Consider the following 21576-nt stretch of genomic DNA (forward strand, 5'->3'; position numbering starts at 1 on the left):
TGTTGTTTGTAGAAATCAAGTTTGTTTTGGTGTTTCTCCTTGGTTCTCTTAACCTCAGAGGGGACTAACGGGATTTTTTCGTGTGCACCAGCCTTAAAAACAGAGGCCATGTGTTTGATTTCATTCAGTTTGTTTTTGATGGCCTCTCCTAACATCAGTGTCTCTAGTACAGAAAAATGTTTAAGTTTAGATGCATCAGGGATAGTAGGGGCTCCTTTAACCCGAAGGGATGGTGGTGGGCGTTTCAATTTCACGCAGTTTCTCAAGAATTTCAGTTTCATTTTCAGCAACTGAAGTTTCTGGAAGACTGTTTTTTCTCCTGTTTGAGAGTTCTCTAAGAGGTGGCTTTCATCATTTTGATTCACAATGGGTTGGGTCTTCCCATTGTCTAGAGAAAAATCGGGCTCCAGAACCATAAGCGCCAGGTTGTCCAAAACGGTTAAATCACAAGAGTATTATACCCAACATTGACCGGCGAACTGATAGCTACTTCAGAAGCAATGAAACTACAATCTTCTAGATAAAATGAGTCATAGTACTTTCAGCCGGAGCCATCATAAGTGACATAAATCTAAAAGATAGTATGGAATTCTATACATTGTAATTTGTAATCATCCGAAAGGTTGAACAATCAATATCCGTGATTTCCCTGACCAATATTTCACGCTGCATCAATATGGGCTTATACAATTACGAAAACCAAAACATTCTGGTAAAGTTTTTTTAAACACAAAAAATTAACATTAAAAATACATATCCTAAATGTAATCTTAAAACGATTACATGCTTCATGATTGCCTCATGTTATAAATTAAGTGCCCGTACTCTTTCTGCCGAAGCTTTTTAAAGGTGATAACAGCATAAATGATGTGGGTTAATTTGAAGCATATTAATTCAACAAATAGAAATTAACAACTGTCGACATGATTTAGATTTCATTATGTACATAGTGAACCCAATTGCATTGAAAATCGGATAATCTTGATCTTAATCTAGTTTATATTACATAATATGCATATAATATAGTGAACCAAATGAGACTGAGTTTTAAAAAAATCGCCACATTTGAGTTTACCGAAAAGGTTCATTTCATACATCGATATGGCGATTTTCACCAAAAATATAAGTATAACAGCGACCATTTTTTGGTCCTCCAGAAATCTGTCGGCATAATAATGTAAGCTATATTGTAAACTAAATTAACCATGAAAATACTGAAAGATATTAAAAAACATAGTCTCGATGCACTCATTATTAATAATTATTGTCCGTGTAGGTTCATTGTCTCAGTTTCTATAATTGTTCCTGACTTACTCACAGCTAATCACTGAAACGGTCCTACTTCAAGATAAGGTCAGAGTCAGCGTCCACCTGAGGGAGATTTAAATTTAGTTCAATGGCAGCTTTTGTTTTGTTAAAGTTTACATTCTAATTTATAGCTTTCTTGAAAAAAAACTGGAGATTTCTGTTTCGATGTATGTTGCAAATTTCACAATAAAAACAATTAGTGAATAGTAAAAACGAATTTACATGTACCTTATTAGTTAGTCCTATTGTTTATCTACAGTTTCGTATATGTTCTCAGTGTCTGATGCTAGGAACTGTCCACCCTCAGCAGCTGCAGAAAAACACGCTCCAACTTCAGCCATGATCATTGGACTCTCACCCGACCGCTCAACTAGTTCCATTTCTTCCTGGACGCCTTCATGAACACTAGCCTGTGCATTATAGACAACTCTTACTGGATCTCTTTCTTCTAGCCTACCCTTTCTTTTCTCGTGGAGCAGAAGCAAACCTAGTGTAATGGACACCACTGCCAGGAGTACCGATGTGCATGACACAAGAATCAGAATGTAACTTATTTTGTGAGCACTCCTTTGAACTTTAGCAGGCGACAGAGACTGACAGGATCCATTTCTATGCTCACTCCAACTCCATAGGTTTCCGTTCATGCAGCTGCAGAAGGTCTTAGAGGGGTGGGCAGATGAGCCTGCTGGACATTCTTGACATTGAAGGGATCCCTTCGAACTCACTAATCCTTGAGGGCATCTTTCACACGCTGTTAAGTTCCAAAATTTACCTTCTGAGCAAGAACAGTGGTCCAAACTTGGAGCAGATGTTGCATCTATTGGGCAACTAAGACATGAATCCATTTGCTCATTTTTGTATGTTCCAGTAGCACAGACTTTACAAGATCCGTGATGAAGCTCATCCCAACTCCATATCTTACCAACATTGGTTTTTCCGTCCCAAGACCACATTTCTCCAGCATTACAGCTACACGATGTTCCATTATGCAGCGATATTGATTTGATGGGGCATTCAGTGCAACTAAGAGCCCCTTCCTGGCTGGAAGAAACTTCTGAGCAGCTATGGCAGCTAGTGTCGTTCCAATACAGACCAGCGGTACATGAGCAGTAGCTAGATCCAGCAACAGAAGATGTACCTCTAGGACAGCTCGCACACATCTCCATTTGATCATTCCTGTAGGTATTATTGGAGCACGCCTTACAAGACCCGTTGGTTTTTCCATCCCAAGACCAAATGTTTCCAGCGTTACAGCTACACGTTGTTCCATTATGCAGCGATATTGATTTGATGGGGCATTCAGTGCAACTAAGAGCCCCTTCCTGGCTGGAAGAAACTTCTGAGTAGCTATGGCAGCTAGTGTCGTTCCAATACAGACCAGCGGTACATGAGCAGTAGCTAGATCCAGCAACAGAAGATGTACCTCTAGGACAGCTCGCACACATCTCCATTTGATCATTCCTGTAGGTATTATTGGAGCACGCCTTACAAGACCCGTTGGTTTTTCTATCCCAAGACCAAATGTTTCCAGCGTTACAGCTACACGTTGTTCCATTATGCAGCGATATTGATTTGATGGGGCATTCAGTGCAACTAAGAGCCCCTTCCTGGCTGGAAGAAACTTCTGAGCAGCTATGGCAGCTAGTTGTGTTCCAATACAGACCAGCGGTACATGAGCAGTAGCTAGATCCAGCAACAGAAGATGTACCTCTAGGACAGCTCGCACACATCTCCATTTGATCATTCCTGTAGGTATTATTGGAGCACGCCTTACAAGACCCGTTGGTTTTTCCATCCCAAGACCAAATGTTTCCAGCGTTACAGCTACACGTTGTTCCATTATGCAGCGATATTGATTTGATGGGGCATTCAGTGCAACTAAGAGCCCCTTCCTGGCTGGAAGAAACTTCTGAGCAGCTATGGCAGCTAGTGGTGTTCCAATACAGACCAGCGGTACATGAGCAGTAGCTAGATCCAGCAACAGAAGATGTACCTCTAGGACAGCTCGCACACATCTCCATTTGATCATTCCTGTAGGTATTATTGGAGCACGCCTTACAAGACCCGTTGGTTTTTCCATCCCAAGACCAAATGTTTCCAGCGTTACAGCTACACGATGTTCCATTATGCAGCGATATTGATTCAATGAGGCATTCAGTGCAACTAAGAGCCCCTTCCTGGCTGGAAGAAACTTCTGAGCAGCTATGGCAGCTAGTTGTGTTCCAATACAGACCAGCGTTACATGAGCAGTAGCTAGATCCAGCAACAGAAGATGTACCCCTAGGACAGCTCGCACACATCTCCATTTGATTACTCTTGTAGGTACCTTCTGTACATGAGATACACGTGCCGCTAGTAAGATCGCTCCAGCTCCATATCTGCCCTGCAGGACAACTGCAAGATTTCCCATTATTTAATGAGCGTGATCCAGTGGGGCAGGTAAGGCACTGTAAAGCACCGACTTGACTCGCAGAGCTCGCTGTACAGTTTTCACAAACTGTATCACTCCAAAACATGCCAGCTATGCAGGAGCAAAGGGTGGAACCAGTAGTGGAGGAAGATGACTCTGGGCATGAAGTACAGGAGGTCTCAGTTCCAGTCTCAGATTTGTAAGTGTTAACGGGGCACTGTCTACAAGACCTAGAATTACTGTATTGTCCTGGTGGGCACGTAACACTAGTGCAACTGGAGGAACCAAATGTGGAGGTAGATGAAGACGAGCATGATGTACAGGATGTACTAGTTCCAGTTTCAGATTTGTAAGTGTTAACGCGGCACTGTATACATGACCTAGCGCTACGGTATTGACCTGAAGGACAGACCACTATGCGACCGTTGCACATTAGAAATACATCCTCACCATGAGAACAGTCATGACTTGTTTTGTAACTACATGAAGACCAACGCGGAGAGGAGCACTTAACATTATCAAGCCTTATATCATAACCACTCTGTCGACTCCAAATGCTTCCAGATGTCCAGCCATTAGCTGAATCATATCCCATCTCTCTACATATGGCACTGGCTGAATTGTCACTAAAGCTATCGTCACACACAGTACCACCATTATACAGTAGCAGTCCCAGATCCTCATTGCTTATCGTACTCCCGTACTCATTTACCAGGCGGAAGCTGCAACCTGAAACACGTTAACCTTTTACGTTAACGTCAAATTACAGTGCAGTACAATGATGACGATAAAGGTTGTTCAATGTTCATTGTGAATGAACTGACTCGGAGCACTTTCCCTGGAATCAATATGTTTCGAAGAAATTTAGACGCGTATCATCCGTCAAGGATGAAGGTCATACTAGTACTGTTTATCTTACATACTGACACTTTTATAGCTTTATAGGATTAACGATTTAGTTAATACTAGCAGCACACAGCTAGTAGCACACAGCTAGTTATCAAATAATGCTAGCACACTGCTAGTAGCACACTGTTAGTAACACACTGCTAGTAGCACACTGCTAGTAGCACACAGCTAGTAGCACACAGCTAGTAGCACAATGCTAGTTATCAAATAATGCTAGCAGCACACAGCTAGTAGCACACAGCTAGTAGCACACTGTTAGTAGCACAATGCTAGTAGCACACTGCTATTAGCACACTGTTAGTAGCACACAGCTAGTAGCACACAGCTAGTAGCACACAGCTAGTAGCACACAGCTAGTAGCACACTGTTAGTAGCACAATGCTAGTAGCACACTGTTAGTAGCACACTGCTAGTAGCACACTGTTAGTAGCACACAGCTAGTAGCACACTGCTAGTAGCACACTGTTAGTAGCACACTGCTAGTAGCACACAGCTAGTAGCACACTGTTAGTAGCACACAGCTAGTAGCACACAACTAGTAGCACACTGCTAGTAGCACACTGTTAATAGCACACTGCTAGTAGCACACAGCTAGTAGCACACTGCTAGTAGCACACAGCTAGTAGCACACAGCTAGTAGCACACAGCTAGTAGCACACCGCTAGTAGCACACAGCTAGTAGCACACTGTTAGTAGCACACTGCTAGTAGCACACTGTTAGTAACACACTGCTAGTAGCACACTGCTAGTAGCACACAGCTAGTAGCACACTGTTAGTAGCACAATGCTAGTTATCAAATAATGCTAGCAGCACACAGCTAGTAGCACACAGCTAGTAGCACACTGTTAGTAGCACAATGCTAGTAGCACACTGCTAGTAGCACACAACTAGTAACACACTGCTAGTAGCACACAACTAGTAACACACAGCTAGTAGCACACAGCTAGTAGCACACAGCTAGTAGCACACTGCTAGTAGCACACTGTTAGTAGCACACTGCTAGTAGCACACTGTTAGTAGCACACTGCTAGTAGCACACTGTTAGTAGCACACTGCTAGTAGCACACTGCTAGTAGCAAACTGTTAGTAGCACACAGCTAGTAGCACACAACTAGTAGCACACAGCTAGTAGCACACCGCTAGTAGCACACAGCTAGTAGCACACTGTTAGTAGCACACTGCTAGTAGCACACTGTTAGTAGCACACTGCTAGTAACACACAACTAGTAGCACACAGCTAGTAGCACACAGCTAGTAACACACAACTAGTAGCACACAGCTAGTAGCACACAGCTAGTAGCACACTGTTAGTAGCACACTGCTAGTAGCACACTGTTAGTAACACACAGCTAGTAGCACACTGTTAGTAGCACACAACTAGTAGCACACTGGTAGTAGCACACTACTAGTAGCACACAGCTAGTAACACACTGCTAGTAGCACACAAATAGTAATACACAACTAGTAGCACACAACTAGTAGCACACAGCTAGTAGCACACAGCTAGTAGCACACTGCTAGTAGCACACAGCTAGTAACACACAGCTAGTAGCACACAGCTAGTAGCACACTGCTAGTAGCACACAGCTAGTAGCACACTGCTAGTAGCACACAACTATTAATATACAACTCGTAGCACTCAACTAGTAACACACTGCTAGTAGCACACAACTAGTAACACACAGCTAGTAGCACACAGCTAGTAGCACACAGCTAGTAGCACACTGCTAGTAGCACACTGTTAGTAGCACACTGCTAGTAGCACACTGTTAGTAGCACACTGCTAGTAGCACACTGCTAGTAGCACACTGTTAGTAGCACACAGCTAGTAGCACACAACTAGTAGCACACAGCTAGTAGCACACCGCTAGTAGCACACAGCTAGTAGCACACTGTTAGTAGCACACTGCTAGTAGCACACTGTTAGTAGCACACTGCTAGTAACACACAACTAGTAGCACACAGCTAGTAGCACACAGCTAGTAACACACAACTAGTAGCACACAGCTAGTAGCACACAGCTAGTAGCACACTGTTAGTAGCACACTGCTAGTAGCACACTGTTAGTAACACACAGCTAGTAGCACACTGTTAGTAGCACACAACTAGTAGCACACTGGTAGTAGCACACTACTAGTAGCACACAGCTAGTAACACACTGCTAGTAGCACACAAATAGTAATACACAACTAGTAGCACACAACTAGTAGCACACAGCTAGTAGCACACAGCTAGTAGCACACTGCTAGTAGCACACAACTAGTAACACACAGCTAGTAGCACACAGCTAGTAGCACACTGCTAGTAGCACACAGCTAGTAGCACACTGCTAGTAGCACACTGCTAGTAGCACACTGCTAGTAGCACACTGCTAGTAGCACACAACTTGTAGCACACAGCTAGTAGCACACAGCTAGTAGCACACAGCTAGTAGCACACTGCTAGTAGCACACAACTAGTAACACACAGCTAGTAGCACACAGCTAGTAGCACACAGCTAGTAGCACACAGCTAGTAGCACACAGCTAGTAGCACACAGCTAGTAGCACACTGCTAGTAGCACACTGCTAGTAGCACACAGCTAGTAGCACACAGCTAGCAGTACACAGCTAGTAGCACACAGCTAGTAGCACACAGCTAGTAGCACACAGCTAGTAGCACACAGCTAGTAGCACACAGCTAGTAGCACACTGCTAGTAGCACACAACTAGTAACACACAGCTAGTAGCACACAGCTAGTAGCACACAGCTAGTAGCACACAGCTAGTAGCACACAGCTAGTAGCACACAGCTAGTAGCACACTGCTAGTAGCACACTGCTAGTAGCACACAGCTAGTAGCACACAGCTAGCAGTACACAGCTAGTAGCACACAGCTAGTAGCACACAGCTAGTAGCACACAGCTAGTAGCACACTGCTAGTAGCACACAGCTAGTAGCACACTGCTAGTAGCACACTGCTAGTAGCACACAACTAGTAACACACTGCTAGTAGCACACAACTAGTAATACACAACTAGTAGCACACAACTAGTAGCACACTGCTAGTAGCACACAGCTAGTAGCACACTGCTAGTAGCATACAACTAGTAATACACAACTAGTAGCACACAGCTAGTAGCACACAGCTAGTAGCACACAGCTAGTAGCACACAACTAGTAACACACTGCTAGTAGCACACAACTAGTAACACACAGCTAGTAGCACACAGCTAGTAGCACACAGCTAGTAGCACACTGCTAGTAGCACACAACTAGTAACACACAGCTAGTAGCACACAGCTAGTAGCACACAACTAGTAACACACAGCTAGTAGCACACAGCTAGTAGCACACAGCTAGTAGCACACAGCTAGTAGCACACAGCTAGTAGCACACAGCTAGTAGCACACAGCTAGTAGCACACAGCTAGTAGCACACTGCTAGTAGCACACTGCTAGTAGCACACAGCTAGTAGCACACAGCTAGCAGTACACAGCTAGTAGCACACAGCTAGTAGCACACAGCTAGTAGCACACAGCTAGTAGCACACTGCTAGTAGCACACAGCTAGTAGCACACTGCTAGTAGCACACTGCTAGTAGCACACAACTAGTAACACACTGCTAGTAGCACACAACTAGTAATACACAACTAGTAGCACACAACTAGTAGCACACTGCTAGTAGCACACAGCTAGTAGCACACTGCTAGTAGCATACAACTAGTAATACACAACTAGTAGCACACAGCTAGTAGCACACAGCTAGTAGCACACAGCTAGTAGCACACTGCTAGTAGCACACAGCTAGTAGCACACTGCTAGTAGCACACTGCTAGTAGCACACAGCTAGTAGCACACAGCTAGTAGCACACAGCTAGTAGCACACTGCTAGTACTACACTGCTAGTAGCACACAACTAGTAACACACAGCTAGTAGCACACAGCTAGTAGCACACTGCTAGTAGCACACAGCTAGTAGCACACTGCTAGTAGCACACTGCTAGTAGCACACAGCTAGTAGCACACAGCTAGTAGCACACAACTCGTAGCACTCAACTAGTTACACACAGCTAGTAGCACACAACTAGTAGCACACAACTAGTAACACACTGCTAGTAGCACACAGCTAGTAACACACAGCTAGTAGCACACAGCTAGTAGCACACAGCTAGTAGCACACTGCTAGTAGCACACAACTAGTAACACACAGCTAGTAGCACACAGCTAGTAGCACACAACTAGTAACACACAGCTAGTAGCACACAGCTAGTAGCACACAGCTAGTAGCACACAGCTAGTAGCACACTGCTAGTAGCACACAACTAGTAACACACAGCTAGTAGCACACAGCTAGTAGCACACAGCTAGTAGCACACAGCTAGTAGCACACAGCTAGTAGCACACAGCTAGTAGCACACAGCTAGTAGCACACAGCTAGTAGCACACTGCTAGTAGCACACTGCTAGTAGCACACAGCTAGTAGCACACAGCTAGCAGTACACAGCTAGTAGCACACAGCTAGTAGCACACAGCTAGTAGCACACAGCTAGTAGCACACTGCTAGTAGCACACAGCTAGTAGCACACTGCTAGTAGCACACTGCTAGTAGCACACAACTAGTAACACACTGCTAGTAGCACACAACTAGTAATACACAACTAGTAGCACACAACTAGTAGCACACTGCTAGTAGCACACAGCTAGTAGCACACTGCTAGTAGCATACAACTAGTAATACACAACTAGTAGCACACAGCTAGTAGCACACAGCTAGTAGCACACAGCTAGTAGCACACTGCTAGTAGCACACAGCTAGTAGCACACTGCTAGTAGCACACTGCTAGTAGCACACAGCTAGTAGCACACAGCTAGTAGCACACAGCTAGTAGCACACTGCTAGTACTACACTGCTAGTAGCACACAACTAGTAACACACAGCTAGTAGCACACAGCTAGTAGCACACTGCTAGTAGCACACAGCTAGTAGCACACTGCTAGTAGCACACTGCTAGTAGCACACAGCTAGTAGCACACAGCTAGTAGCACACAACTAGTAACACACAGCTAGTAGCACACAGCTAGTAGCACACAGCTAGTAGCACACAGCTAGTAGCACACTGCTAGTAGCACACAGCTAGTAGCACACTGCTAGTAGCACACTGCTAGTAGCACACAGCTAGTAGCACACAGCTAGTAGCACACAGCTAGTAGCACACTGCTAGTACTACACAACTAGTAGCACACTGTTGGTAGCATCTCTTTTTGTTCGACACTAATTACTCTGTAATATAAGTCCCTGTATTTTGAACGAGAAGTCGATTTTCAGAGCAGCTCATGAGAGCCGAGACCGAGCGAGCTAAATCACTTTACAGTTGATCTTCGAGATGGTTCTAATAAAAATGCCCCCGACAGTTGAAACCAACTATAATCGATGTTTTTTTAGACGCTGATTCAGAATCACCCCCCTTGACATCGGGTTAAAATGCTCCCCTGGCGAGATATTGGCGAAAAACTGTCTTGATCACGTGATATGACCGTATAAGGAAGTTGGTCGAATTTCTCGTTAGGGTTAGGATTTGAACATATGCTTTTGTTAGGGATTGGGTTAGGGTTGGGATCAGACTAGATAAGAGGGTTAGGGTTAGGGTTTCGAATAGTCGTTCAGGGCCAGCTAGAGAACGGGTTGAAAAAGTTACGTGACATTCGAGTGTAGAATGATTAATCATCACACCGAGACACAACTCGCATATTCCTACTAAAATTAGAACACACCCGGATCAACAGGGGGAGGGGGTGGTCTGAAAATCTGCGATTTTGGTGGACGTAATAAGTATATCAATATGGCCCCTAATTAAATAATAAATTTTGCAACTTGTTTGAATATAATTATATATTTGCTGAATTGTTTTATCCCAAAAATCCATAAAATCAGGGAATATAATATTCGACTACCATTGCAATTTTGTTTAAAAACTAAAAAAGCTATTGGCTCACAATCATGATTGGAAACTTACGGCAATTTGTCACAAGTAGAGCGAGCAGCAATCCTATCTTTGTCTGAAGCAGCATCTTTCACAAAAACGTGTAGGTTTATCAGCTAGTAGCTTACCAAGACACGCGCCGAGTTTAGTTGGACTCGTCGACGGTCTTGGAACAAATATTTTACGAATATCACCCGTTAAGCAAAAAGATGTGCGACTTAAAAGTTATCAACAGTTCGGAATTAACTGCCGTTGTGATTTGTGGAGTTACTTAATAGCATCACCGTGGATGCACGTGCATTGTGACTATCAAAATATTTCAGTTTACGGATTTTGATTTCCTCATTCCATATTTTTGATTCCGTGATACAATTTGTACTTTAATCAGAATCTGGTGGTTGAGTTGGTGGAGAGGGCTGGATTCCTGGAATTTGTTAACTCACAGATATAATGTTAACTACAGCGGATCATCCGATAATCACAACAGAGATTATGAACTTTTTGTGACTTCAATGAAATCATAAAAAATGAAGGAAATTTTCAGTAGCATGTTAAATCAGCCATAATCATAGATACCAGGCATGTGGCTGTATCCATGAAATTAATTTTTATAAAACTTGAATAGTATTACTAGCATTAACACACACAGAAGAACACAATTTGAAATTCTATACTTATCTGTACTCACCAAATAAAATGACGAGTTGGGTGATCGTGCTCGATGCAGTGGGCAGTGGTTATAGTTAAAATGCAGAAAGTAGTGTACAGTATATAATCATTATACATAGACACGCGACGTATCTATCTCAGATAAACCCGAACTTATTTATCTCAGATAGACCCGACCCGCCGTCTATCTAAGACCCGTGTGAGCTTGAGTCTATCTAAAAAGTGCCCCAGGGGCACGAGGTGTCTGTCTTTGAGTAAACCTAAGCGGTAAGTGTTTATAAACACTAAGCCTCATTATTCATCTCCTGCGTGAGTGGTATCCCAACGTAATATCAGAGAAAACGTAATATCAGAGAAAATAATGGAACTCTAGTCATGCTTCGGGATGCATCGGCCTTTTCGATGCTGAATAGGTTAAGCGTCTTATCATTTATGGTTAATTTAAATTTAGATCGGTATTATATATTATTAGTACTACATATACTACATAATGATAGTACTAGCACCAGTTCGCCGTTTCAAAGTAAAACTTCTCATTTTACAAGTTTACAAATTAAATAGTTACCACGATAATACCATCATTAGAAACAACAGTATTGTCAACTAGAATTCACCCTGTCAATACAAAGGTGGCACAGCCTACCAGAATTGCAGAAATGATTTCTGAAATCTGTTGAATAACGAAAAACACTCGAAATTCACATTTTATCCCGGATAAATAGATCTTCACTTGTCGCAAGTAATAAAATTGATATATAAATACATTAAACACCAGACTGTCCCCCGTGCCGGGAACTCAAACTATAAATAACATAAGCTAAGCTAACACTACCTTATAAGGAGTGTAACATAAGCTAAGCTAACACTACCTTATAAGGAGTGTAACATAAGCAAAGCTAACACTACCTTATAAGGAGTGTAACATAAGCTAAGCTAACACTACCTTATAAGGAGTGTAACATAAGCTAAGCTAACACTACCTTATTAGGAGTGTAACATAAGCTAAGCTAACACTACCTTATAAGGAGTGTAACATAAGCTAAGCAAACACTACCTTATAAGGAGTGTAACATAAGCAAAGCTAACACTACCTTATAAGGAGTGTAACATAAGCAAAGCTAACACTACCTTATAAGGAGTGTAACATAAGCAATGCTAACACTACCTTATAAGGAGTGTAACATAAGCTAAGCTAACACTACCTTATAAGGAGTGTAACATAAGCTAAGCTAACACTACCTTATAAGGAGTGTAACATAAGCTAAGCTAACACTACCTTATAAGGAGCTAATCAGTGTTGGTATCAATCCGGAGAACTAACATTAACTCAAAACATCAGACTATATATCATGGGTGTGAGATCAGTTAACACCATCAATTTTTCGAGTTTACGACTTTCATTTTAACGGTTAAAATGTCAACCATTTTAGTCATTTCTCCATCAAACGCAAAATTTCTCATTTCAAAGTCGCAGCGTGAATGTTTGCCATTGTCAACACGGGCCACGGCTTCATTGGAAATTTCTGAAATCGATGGCGAATAAAAATAATCTCCGATTCTAAGATTAAATTCTTTGTCACTCAGTTCCAGTCCAGTAGATTACGAAAAGAAATTAATAAACAAAAGCCACTTTTGTCCAAAGGTCCCAAACTGCACACCATACTGACACAGTTATAATCAAAATAACCCTTCCCAAACTAAATATATAAACACTACAACATTTTCCGGGCACTAAGAAGACATCGCAAGGATTTCGTTGGCGGTAATTCTGATTTTGTGGCTGAACTTTTGGGCGGAGAACTGTTCCATAAGAGTCTTGACAACGAACTGTTTTATTTGCGGGTGCTTTGTCAATAAATTTCCTGGAATGGTTGAGTTTAGTAACACAAATAAATAGAATGTTTATTTTTGGTTTAATAAGCATCCTTTAAACAACACAAAACATGATCAAAATGTTGAAGTTACCTTTAAATTTAAAATTTGTGCTCCGGGTGTGCCCTAAATGTGCCCCTAATGTGCCTAGCTAGATTACCAACTGGCCTTAAATAATAAGTTAAAATCATAAGTACCCGTTGCAACGAGAAGGTTAAACTGCATAGTCTCAATCTTGTCTTTTTCTGTCAATTCCCGCTGTATATATTCCAGTAACTGGAAATTAATAGAATTATAAATACGAATTTTATAAATAAATCATCCAATAAACAACGTCACAATTAAATAGTTGCAATTTGACCGAAACCCAGAATCATGGGTAAAGTGGACCACTGCCAGTGTCTCTCTTGCCAGTACTGTGATGACCACAATGTCTGACCATTTCTCCACTTGACAGTCTACATTAGAATCACTGTTTCATCTAATAGATCTAATATAACCACATAACTAAAATACCGAGAATGAAAATGATGATAAATAACCCAAACCTTAGAAATGCAGTCTAAAAGATATCTTGAAGTGACTTGGTCTGTTTCCACGCATGTCATGTTGTGTAGAATCTTGTTAAGAGACATACACACGAACTTCTGTAAAAGTGTGTATTAGTTATTAAATAGTTACTAACTTACTTCTGACATTTCGATTATCCGATACTCAAAATTACTCAAAATTACTCAAAATTGCTCAAAATTACTCAAAATTACTCAAAATTACTCAAAATTACTCAAAATTAACTGACATTGGGGATAAACGGATACCAAAATTGACGTAGTAACTACAAAAAAATGACAAAGTTACCGCACCACAAGTGACCAAGTTACTACCACAAGTGACCCAGTTACTACCACAAGTGACCCAGTTACTACCACAAACCTTATCAGTAGTGTTGAGACAGTCCATAGCCGGAGCGATGAAGTCTACAAAGTTCTGAACACAGTACTCAGTGTGCTGACACGTGATGTCAACCAGGAAGCGCAGCGCGACCCTCACGCACGTGGTGGAGTCAGCCTTGTAGTTAGTCACGGCGATACTGTAGACAGGGGTGTGATTACAAATGGGGACCAGATTTGAGTTATTCTAATTTCAATAATTAGAGTTAATAATTAGCAAGACCACGGTTGATGCTATGCTGGGAGGCTCACACTCCAAATACAAGTTCAACCTGATTCTGAGGAATACACTAAAACTCATTTAAAAATAGCTCAAAACCAAAATCAAACACTAACTTGAACTTATCCTGAAGTTCGAAGAAATCAGGTGATGTTTTGTTGATGGATCTAGCTAGATCTAAACAGGGGAAGACAAGACTCTTGTCCCAAGATAACAGTTTAGCTACCAGCTCCATATCACCTGCATCCAGCTTCTGTCCCTCACTTGTCTGTAAAGGAATGTTTTAAATCACTCGGGGGGGGGGGGGGGGGGGGGGGGGGGGGGGGCAAGGAGGGGGGATCAGGTACTCGTTCACAATAATTGAACACTCAAGAAATGTAAAATTAGTGTTTAATATCACAATTCGCACAACAGTGAATGAGGTAGGAGGATCTAACCTACAAACATTCAAAACTTGTCACAACAGAAACTTAAATGCAGAGTGTTACCTTCTTGGCGATCTTCTCGAAGTGAGTCAGTTCATCTCCACTGAGCTGACTATTCTCATTTACCGAACCATTGTGTTCTGTTATCTTCTTGATCAGTTTAGAAGCGTCAGGAATGTTCTCTGTCAGTACCCTGGTGGCAGGAAAGTGTCTTGTCGTACCCAGAGCTGGACTCTTACCTTGACCTGGATAAGGGGGCGGTGATAAGAGGGTAACAACAGGACCCATCTTAGAGTGTGCGAATATAGGATTTAGGAGCTATTAGAGTAAGGAGCTAGAAGACTTTAAAACCCTTAGTATTCGTCCCAGCTAAGGTTATAATTATTTGTTTTTGTCAGGAGACATACTTTGATCTCACATATTATCCGTAGACTACAATTTATTTCAGACCTATTCCCAAGATATGACTGAGACGACCTTTTGGTTCATTGTCTTCAGCATCAGTCATCATAAAATTAAGAAAGATAATTAGAATTACTCAGAAAACGCAGCAAAACGATTCTGCAAATTTACAATTCATTACAAATTTTCTCAGTCTTTACACGATATGATTTTCACTGTCACTTTTAATTATATACGCGTTGCATTAAACTTCATTTATCTAGACTAGATCTAATATAGCCGTGATCTAGATATCGTGTAATGTAACACACAGTGTTACCATAGCAACACTACTAGTTACCATAGTAACAGTAACTAGACTAGATCTAATATAACCTTGATCTAGATATCGTGTAATGTAACATGTTTATCTTGCTGTGACGTAGCACCTAGCAACACCTAGTAACACCTAGTAACACCTAGTAACCAGTAATCTAGAGTCTAGATCCAATATAGCCGTGCTCTAGATATCGTGTAATGTAACATGTTTATCTTGCAGTGACGTAGCACCTAGCAACACCTAGTAACACCTAGTAACACCTAGTAACACCTAGTAACACCTAGTAACCAGTAATCTAGAGTCTAGATCTAATGTAACCTTGATCTAGATAACGTGTAATGTAACATGTTTATCTTACAGTGACGTAGCACCTAGCAACACCTAGTAACACCTAGTAACACCTAGTAACCAGTAATCTAGATCTAATATAGCCGTGATCTAGATATCGTGTAATGTAACATGTTTATCTTGCAGTGACGTAGCACCTAGCAACACCTAGTAACACCTAGTAACCAGTAATCTAGAGTCTAGATCTAATATAGCAGTGATCTAGATATTGTGTAATGTAACATGTTTATCTTGCTGTGACGTAGCACCTAGCAACACCTCTAGTAACACCTAGTAACCAGTAATCTAGAGTCTAGATCTAATATAGCCGTGATATAGATATTTTGTAATGTAACATGTTTATCTTGCTGTGACGTAGCACCTAGCAACACCTAGTAACACCTAGTAACACCTAGTAACCAGTAGTCTAGAGTCTAGATCTAATATAACCGTGATCTAGATATCGTGTAATGTAACATGTTTATCTTGCTGTGACGTAGCACCTAGTAACACCTAGTAACACCTAGTAACACCTAGTAACACCTAGTAACACCTAGCTACCTAGTAACCAGTAATCTAGAGTCTAGATCTAATATAGCCGTGATCTAGATATCGTGTAATGTAACATGTTTATCTTGCTGTGACGTAGCACCATGTGCGGAGGCGGATATTTTTCAACTGTATCACATCTCTGTATATAGCCATCCTATTTGAATAACTCTTCTCTTTAGAGAAGATACAACAATCATTTTACATTACATTTTACATTACATTTCACATTACATTTCACATTGCATTTTACATTACATTTTACATTACATTTCACATTACATTTTACATCACATTTTACATTACATTTTACATTTCATTTTACATTGCATTTTACATTCCATTTTACATTCCATTTTACATTGCATTTTACATTACATTTTACATTACATTTCACATTACATTTTACATTACATTTGTCTCGATAAAAATCATTAGCTAGACCTGTGAATGAGGTACCGGGTTTCTCGACTAACACGCCGTCAGACATCTTGAAGTCGAGGAGTGAAGGGTCGGACATTGTGAGTGAGGCGGAGGGTGGTGTGGAGTGGAGTGGGACTGAAACGAGGACACCCATTAGCCAATAGTTGAGTGAAATGTGAAGTACAAGTTGCAATCATCATGGTCACGGTATCTGTATGTTACACATACACATGGTATGAACCCGTTAAAATTATAAAAGTTTAACCTGCAGTACTAGTATTAACTTGCCATTTCTGTAAATCTAGTACAATCTCTAAGGAGCACATATTTTAATGGCGGGTTTCTCCTAAAATGACCAACTAACGACGAACAGGTCGGGTATTATCACTGTCTGCGTATAACAGGCTGGTGTGGATTCTGAAGAAAGTGCCAAGTATCGTAGAAATATAGTGCCAGCCCATCAGCCGACATTAACTAGGCTTGTTAGCTGCAGATCTGCTTGTTAGTTACCAGTTTGCTGGTTTGAGGTTGGTAACCATAGTTACACTACTAGTTACCATAGTTACACTACCAGTTTGCTGGTTTGAGGTTGGTCATCTAGTTCGTTACAACTGTTTCTCTTTAAAACATGCGCCGCCTTCAATGTAATACTTCCACGTCTTCTATCTAGATCATTAACGACAGAAGATCATGTTTTTACAATTTTGAAACGTTTTCTAAAAACTTCCCAAACAATCGTTCAATTAGCAAACTCAGGACAAACTTACTGCGAACAATTTATTTCTCAACTTGCTTACATTGAACATTTTAACACCAGACACCATGTAATGATGACCTAACCTCATGGTAATGGAGGAGGAAAGAACTGAGGATGTTATTGAGACCCACCCTGAACAGCCAACTCTAACATCGTGGAAAGGAGCCCTGATAAAGGATGATAGTTTGTGGGCCAAGTGGAGGTTTGGTAAGGGAGGAGAAGGGCCCGAGCTGAGGTTTAACCCTGCAGTGGTACTTGTATCTTTACTGATGATAGCAGGGGTCGGACTCTGGTGTATTGTCCGGACAGAAGATGCTCACAAGACGTTAAAGGATGGTGAACTGGCTCTGTCAGGGGGGTTGTCCTGGTTTTATATATTCTGTAGAATGTTCTGGATAGGCTTCATACTGGTGTTATACGTCAGTAAACACGGGGCAGTAAAGCTGGGAAAGGACAGGGATAAGCCCCAGTACTCAGAGGGCACCTGGTTCTCCATGATCTTCTGCAGTGGAGTAGGGGTGGGTATATTCTTGTACGGCGCTTCAGAGCCCGTCTACCACTACACCACCCCCAACAAACACACTGCACACGGTTACACCCCTGATAACGAACTAGCGGAACCGGCCCTGACCCTGGCTTTCTTCCATTGGGGCCTCCAAAGTTGGATTGCGTATGTGGTATTGGGGGTGGGACTAGCGTTTGTAACTCACAGAAAGGGGCTGCCCATGACTATCAGATCTTGTTTCTACCCTCTGATTGGAGGTAGAGTATATACCTGGCTAGGGGACCTGATAGATATTCTCTCTGTGGTGTCCACCATGTTATCCCTCATCTCTGTCATCGGTATCGGAGCTCTACAGATAAACTCCGGGCTAAACTTCGTGTTTCCGAACAGCAACATCGGGAACAGTACGGTCTCCCAGACCATTATAGTGTGGACACTAACAGCATTCACAGCAGCGAGTGTGTTGTGCGGTGGTGGAGTCAGGAGGGTTTGTGAGCTGTGTCTAGCTGCGGCAGTGCTCCTCACTCTCACTGTCCTCCTCTCTGATGACACCCCCTTCTTACTGACCACTTTCTTCCAGACAACAGGGAACTATTTCCATTATTTGTTGAAGTTAGGGTTTAACGGTGACGCTATGGAGGAGATGAATATAACGTCCGCTCAGGGGGCGGATAGAGGGAGGGATTATAAAGATGGAGCTGGGGACGGACCTTCAGGGTGGTTACAGATGTGGACGCTCCACTACTGGGGACTCTGGCTATCCTGGACACCTTTTGTGGGCATGTTCATTGCTAAGATATCAAAGGGTAGAACTGTGAGAGAAGTCATCAGAGGTGCACTTGTGGCACCCATCACGTTCAGTTTCCTGTGGGTCGCTACCTTTGGAGGAGCAGCTATCAGGAATGAGAAGATTGCAGCCACCTTGGTCACCGATGAGACTCCATTCTGTTGTCCCGCACAACCAGAGTTACTGAACTGGGGACCAGCAGCTTTAGCAGGTGCTAACTGGCGGACAGAACTGGTTAGAGACGTTCAGAAGAAGTATGGTGGGTACGATAATGTGGAGGGATGTACGGAGAAGTTTATTACACTGTGGGACCAGCACTGGAAGGACAACACAGCGGGGGGTCTCGAGTTTACAAACTTTGGAACTTTCTACAACACCAGCAAGAACAGGTACAAGATATCCCTGATCAGATCACACGATGAGCTGTACCCGTTAAACGGCAACAAGACAGCAGCTAGACTCTCCTGTATCCCGGCGGGTGATCTCTGGTACTCCCTCATGTACACCTACAATAACCTGGGCAACATGCTCAGTATCGCGTCCCTTGTCGCTATCTTCCTCTTCATCATCACCAGCACCAGCTCCGGAGCTCTCATGGTGGATATAATCGCAGCTAACGGAGACAAACACCCACCTCGGGTCCAGAGGATCTTCTGGTGCTGTGTGATGGGCGGGGTGGCAAGTGCCGCTTTAGCCACCAAGGGGGAAGCGGCACTGGCGGCTATACAGACGGCTAGCATCCTGACGGCACTACCTTTCTACCTGTTCTTATCTGTTCTGTGTGTTTCACTGTGGAGGGGTCTGGAGATGGAATGTGGGGACGTTAACCCGTACGGTGTAGACTTTACAGTGGGTGTTATAGACCCTGTATCCAGCTGGAGACCCACCCTCTGGTGCTCCCTTCTCAAGAACTTGGTCCTGACCCCCGTCACTCTTTACTTTGTCAGTGTTAAGATCGGGGCCAGTAAGAAAGAGGCTGGAACCACCTGTCTGCTGGCCTATCTGTTCTGGGTATGCTGGCTGTTCCTGGTGATCCTAGAGACACAGGTGCCAGGGTGGGGAGCAGTGGGTTGGGTGTGTTACCTGGCACACGGGTACATTGTCTCAGCGGTTAGAGGGGCGGTCAGGGACCGGTATCAGATACATGGTAGTTCTGCGGAGGACTTGTTAGTGGCTGTGTTGTTGTACCCTTGTGTAGCGGTACAGTTACAAGCTTCTGTTGTTAGAAGGGGACTCTCCACTGTGCTGCCTCTGCCTTATAGAGTTACTAAATCTAAATCTGACAAACTGTAGACTTAGCCTGCTCATATAAACACTGCAACTACATACTGTCATGAACTGAAGAGAACTGTACAGATTTTTTAAAATAACCTCGTTTCCTAGCGGATTCTACGTTTGAATCCGGATACATTTGGATTGCCAGCTTCAAAATATAGTTCCAATGACGGCCGGCAGTCCGTCTTTATAACGATTTGCTGAATTTGTGCGTAACAAATATGCGAAATATGTTTTCACAATTCTTTGATCTTTGTTATAATTTGTAACTATTAAATTGTACATAATATCCAACAAGTGCAAAATGATTAAAAAATCTCTGTCTGCTGATGAAGATAATAAGGCTTTTGATCAGATTACTTCTCCTACCGATTGCAATATCATCAAAGACTTAAATTGTCATTAGAAAATTTCAATCAACTTGTCAACTTAAGCTTTATTGTTTTGGTTACCAAAATATAATTTGAGCAGATAGGTATAGGGGTATAGACAAATAAAGGTTCAGGACAGATTTTCACCTGATTCCGTTTGTATGGATACATATTATTATTGTTTACATAACATGTATTATTATTGTTTACTGCATGCTAGTCCTCATAAAAAGTAATAAATCGAACAAAAGGAAAAACAAACCAGCATCAGGAACATGTCTACTCCCACCAGTGTAGGGGTCGCTGAAGTTAGGGTCGTACTCCATTGCCTTGTTATCAATACCCGTGTTCTGCCTTATGTACTCTGCTATCTGGGTTAGGTACGCCTGAAATAATTTGAGCACCATAATATTACTCTGTTGTTTGGTATCTATAATATTTATCTATATGTTTATTGGTCAATCTGAAGCACTTACACAGCATTGTCAGCATTTAAATATCTGCTTCCTCACCTTGAACTTGTTCACAGTAAGAACGTTGAGCTATTGAATTCCCGACACTAACCTGAGAAAGACAGTTTTTGTTGATGAATTCCTGAGCCACATTCCAAGGATCGTCCTCTTTATTACAGCCCAGCTTGAGAGGAGGCTTACCCTCCTCTACATCTACATTTATCACAAAGTCGTACTTTACTCCGTCCAGTTCGTGCTTATCCTTGTCATACGCGTCCTGTACTACACCTGGGGAGTGGGGAGGAGAGTGGTTACTAAGCAGTGGTTACTAAGCAGTGGTTACTAAGCAGTGGTTACTAAGCAGTGGTTACTAAGCAGTTGTTACTAAGCAGTGGTTACTAATTACTAAGCAGTGGTTACTAATACTAAGCAGTGGTTACTAAGCAGTGGTTACTAAGCAGTGGTTACTAAGCAGTGGTTACTAAGCAGTGGTTACTAACTACTAAGCAGTGGTTACTAAGCAGTGGTTACTAAGCTAAGCAGTGATTACTAAGCAGTGGTTAATAACTACTAAGCAGTGGTTACTAAGCAGTGGTTACTAAGCAGTGATTACTAAGCAGTACAGTGGTTACTAAGCAGTGGTTAGTTAGTTACAAAGTGGGAGTTAGCAGCCGGGTTACTCA

At 42.3% G+C, this 21576-nt stretch overlaps 2 protein-coding genes across 2 annotated transcripts in view; both read right to left on the minus strand.

The window, feature by feature from the left end:
• Positions 1-477: 477 nt before the first annotated feature.
• On the minus strand, positions 478-4051 carry LOC134822892 (proprotein convertase subtilisin/kexin type 5-like). Its single transcript, XM_063834163.1, has 2 exons — positions 1537-4051; positions 478-1371 (listed from the first exon to the last, which is right to left on the minus strand). Exon 1 carries the CDS (start codon positions 3822-3824, stop codon positions 1551-1553), a length of 2274 nt encoding a protein of 757 aa, XP_063690233.1. The 5' UTR covers positions 3825-4051; the 3' UTR covers positions 478-1371; positions 1537-1550.
• A 7744-nt stretch (positions 4052-11795) lies between these two features.
• Positions 11796-21576, minus strand: part of LOC134822609 (phospholipase A-2-activating protein-like) — a 78235-nt gene continuing 68454 nt past the window's right edge. The window contains exons 11-18 of the mRNA XM_063833733.1: positions 21006-21181; positions 20704-20827; positions 14790-14971; positions 14418-14569; positions 14065-14221; positions 13680-13778; positions 13329-13407; positions 11796-13121 (exon numbers count right to left, since the gene is read on the minus strand). Of these exons, the coding sequence (XP_063689803.1) occupies positions 12991-13121; positions 13329-13407; positions 13680-13778; positions 14065-14221; positions 14418-14569; positions 14790-14971; positions 20704-20827; positions 21006-21181 (1100 nt within the window). The 3' untranslated portion in view covers positions 11796-12990. The remainder of the gene's footprint in view (positions 13122-13328; positions 13408-13679; positions 13779-14064; positions 14222-14417; positions 14570-14789; positions 14972-20703; positions 20828-21005; positions 21182-21576) is intronic.

The sequence above is a fragment of the Bolinopsis microptera genome, chromosome 11 (assembly GCF_026151205.1).
Source record: "Bolinopsis microptera isolate Bmic1 chromosome 11, MBARI_Bmic_1.0, whole genome shotgun sequence".
Lineage (NCBI taxonomy): Eukaryota > Metazoa > Ctenophora > Tentaculata > Lobata > Bolinopsidae > Bolinopsis > Bolinopsis microptera.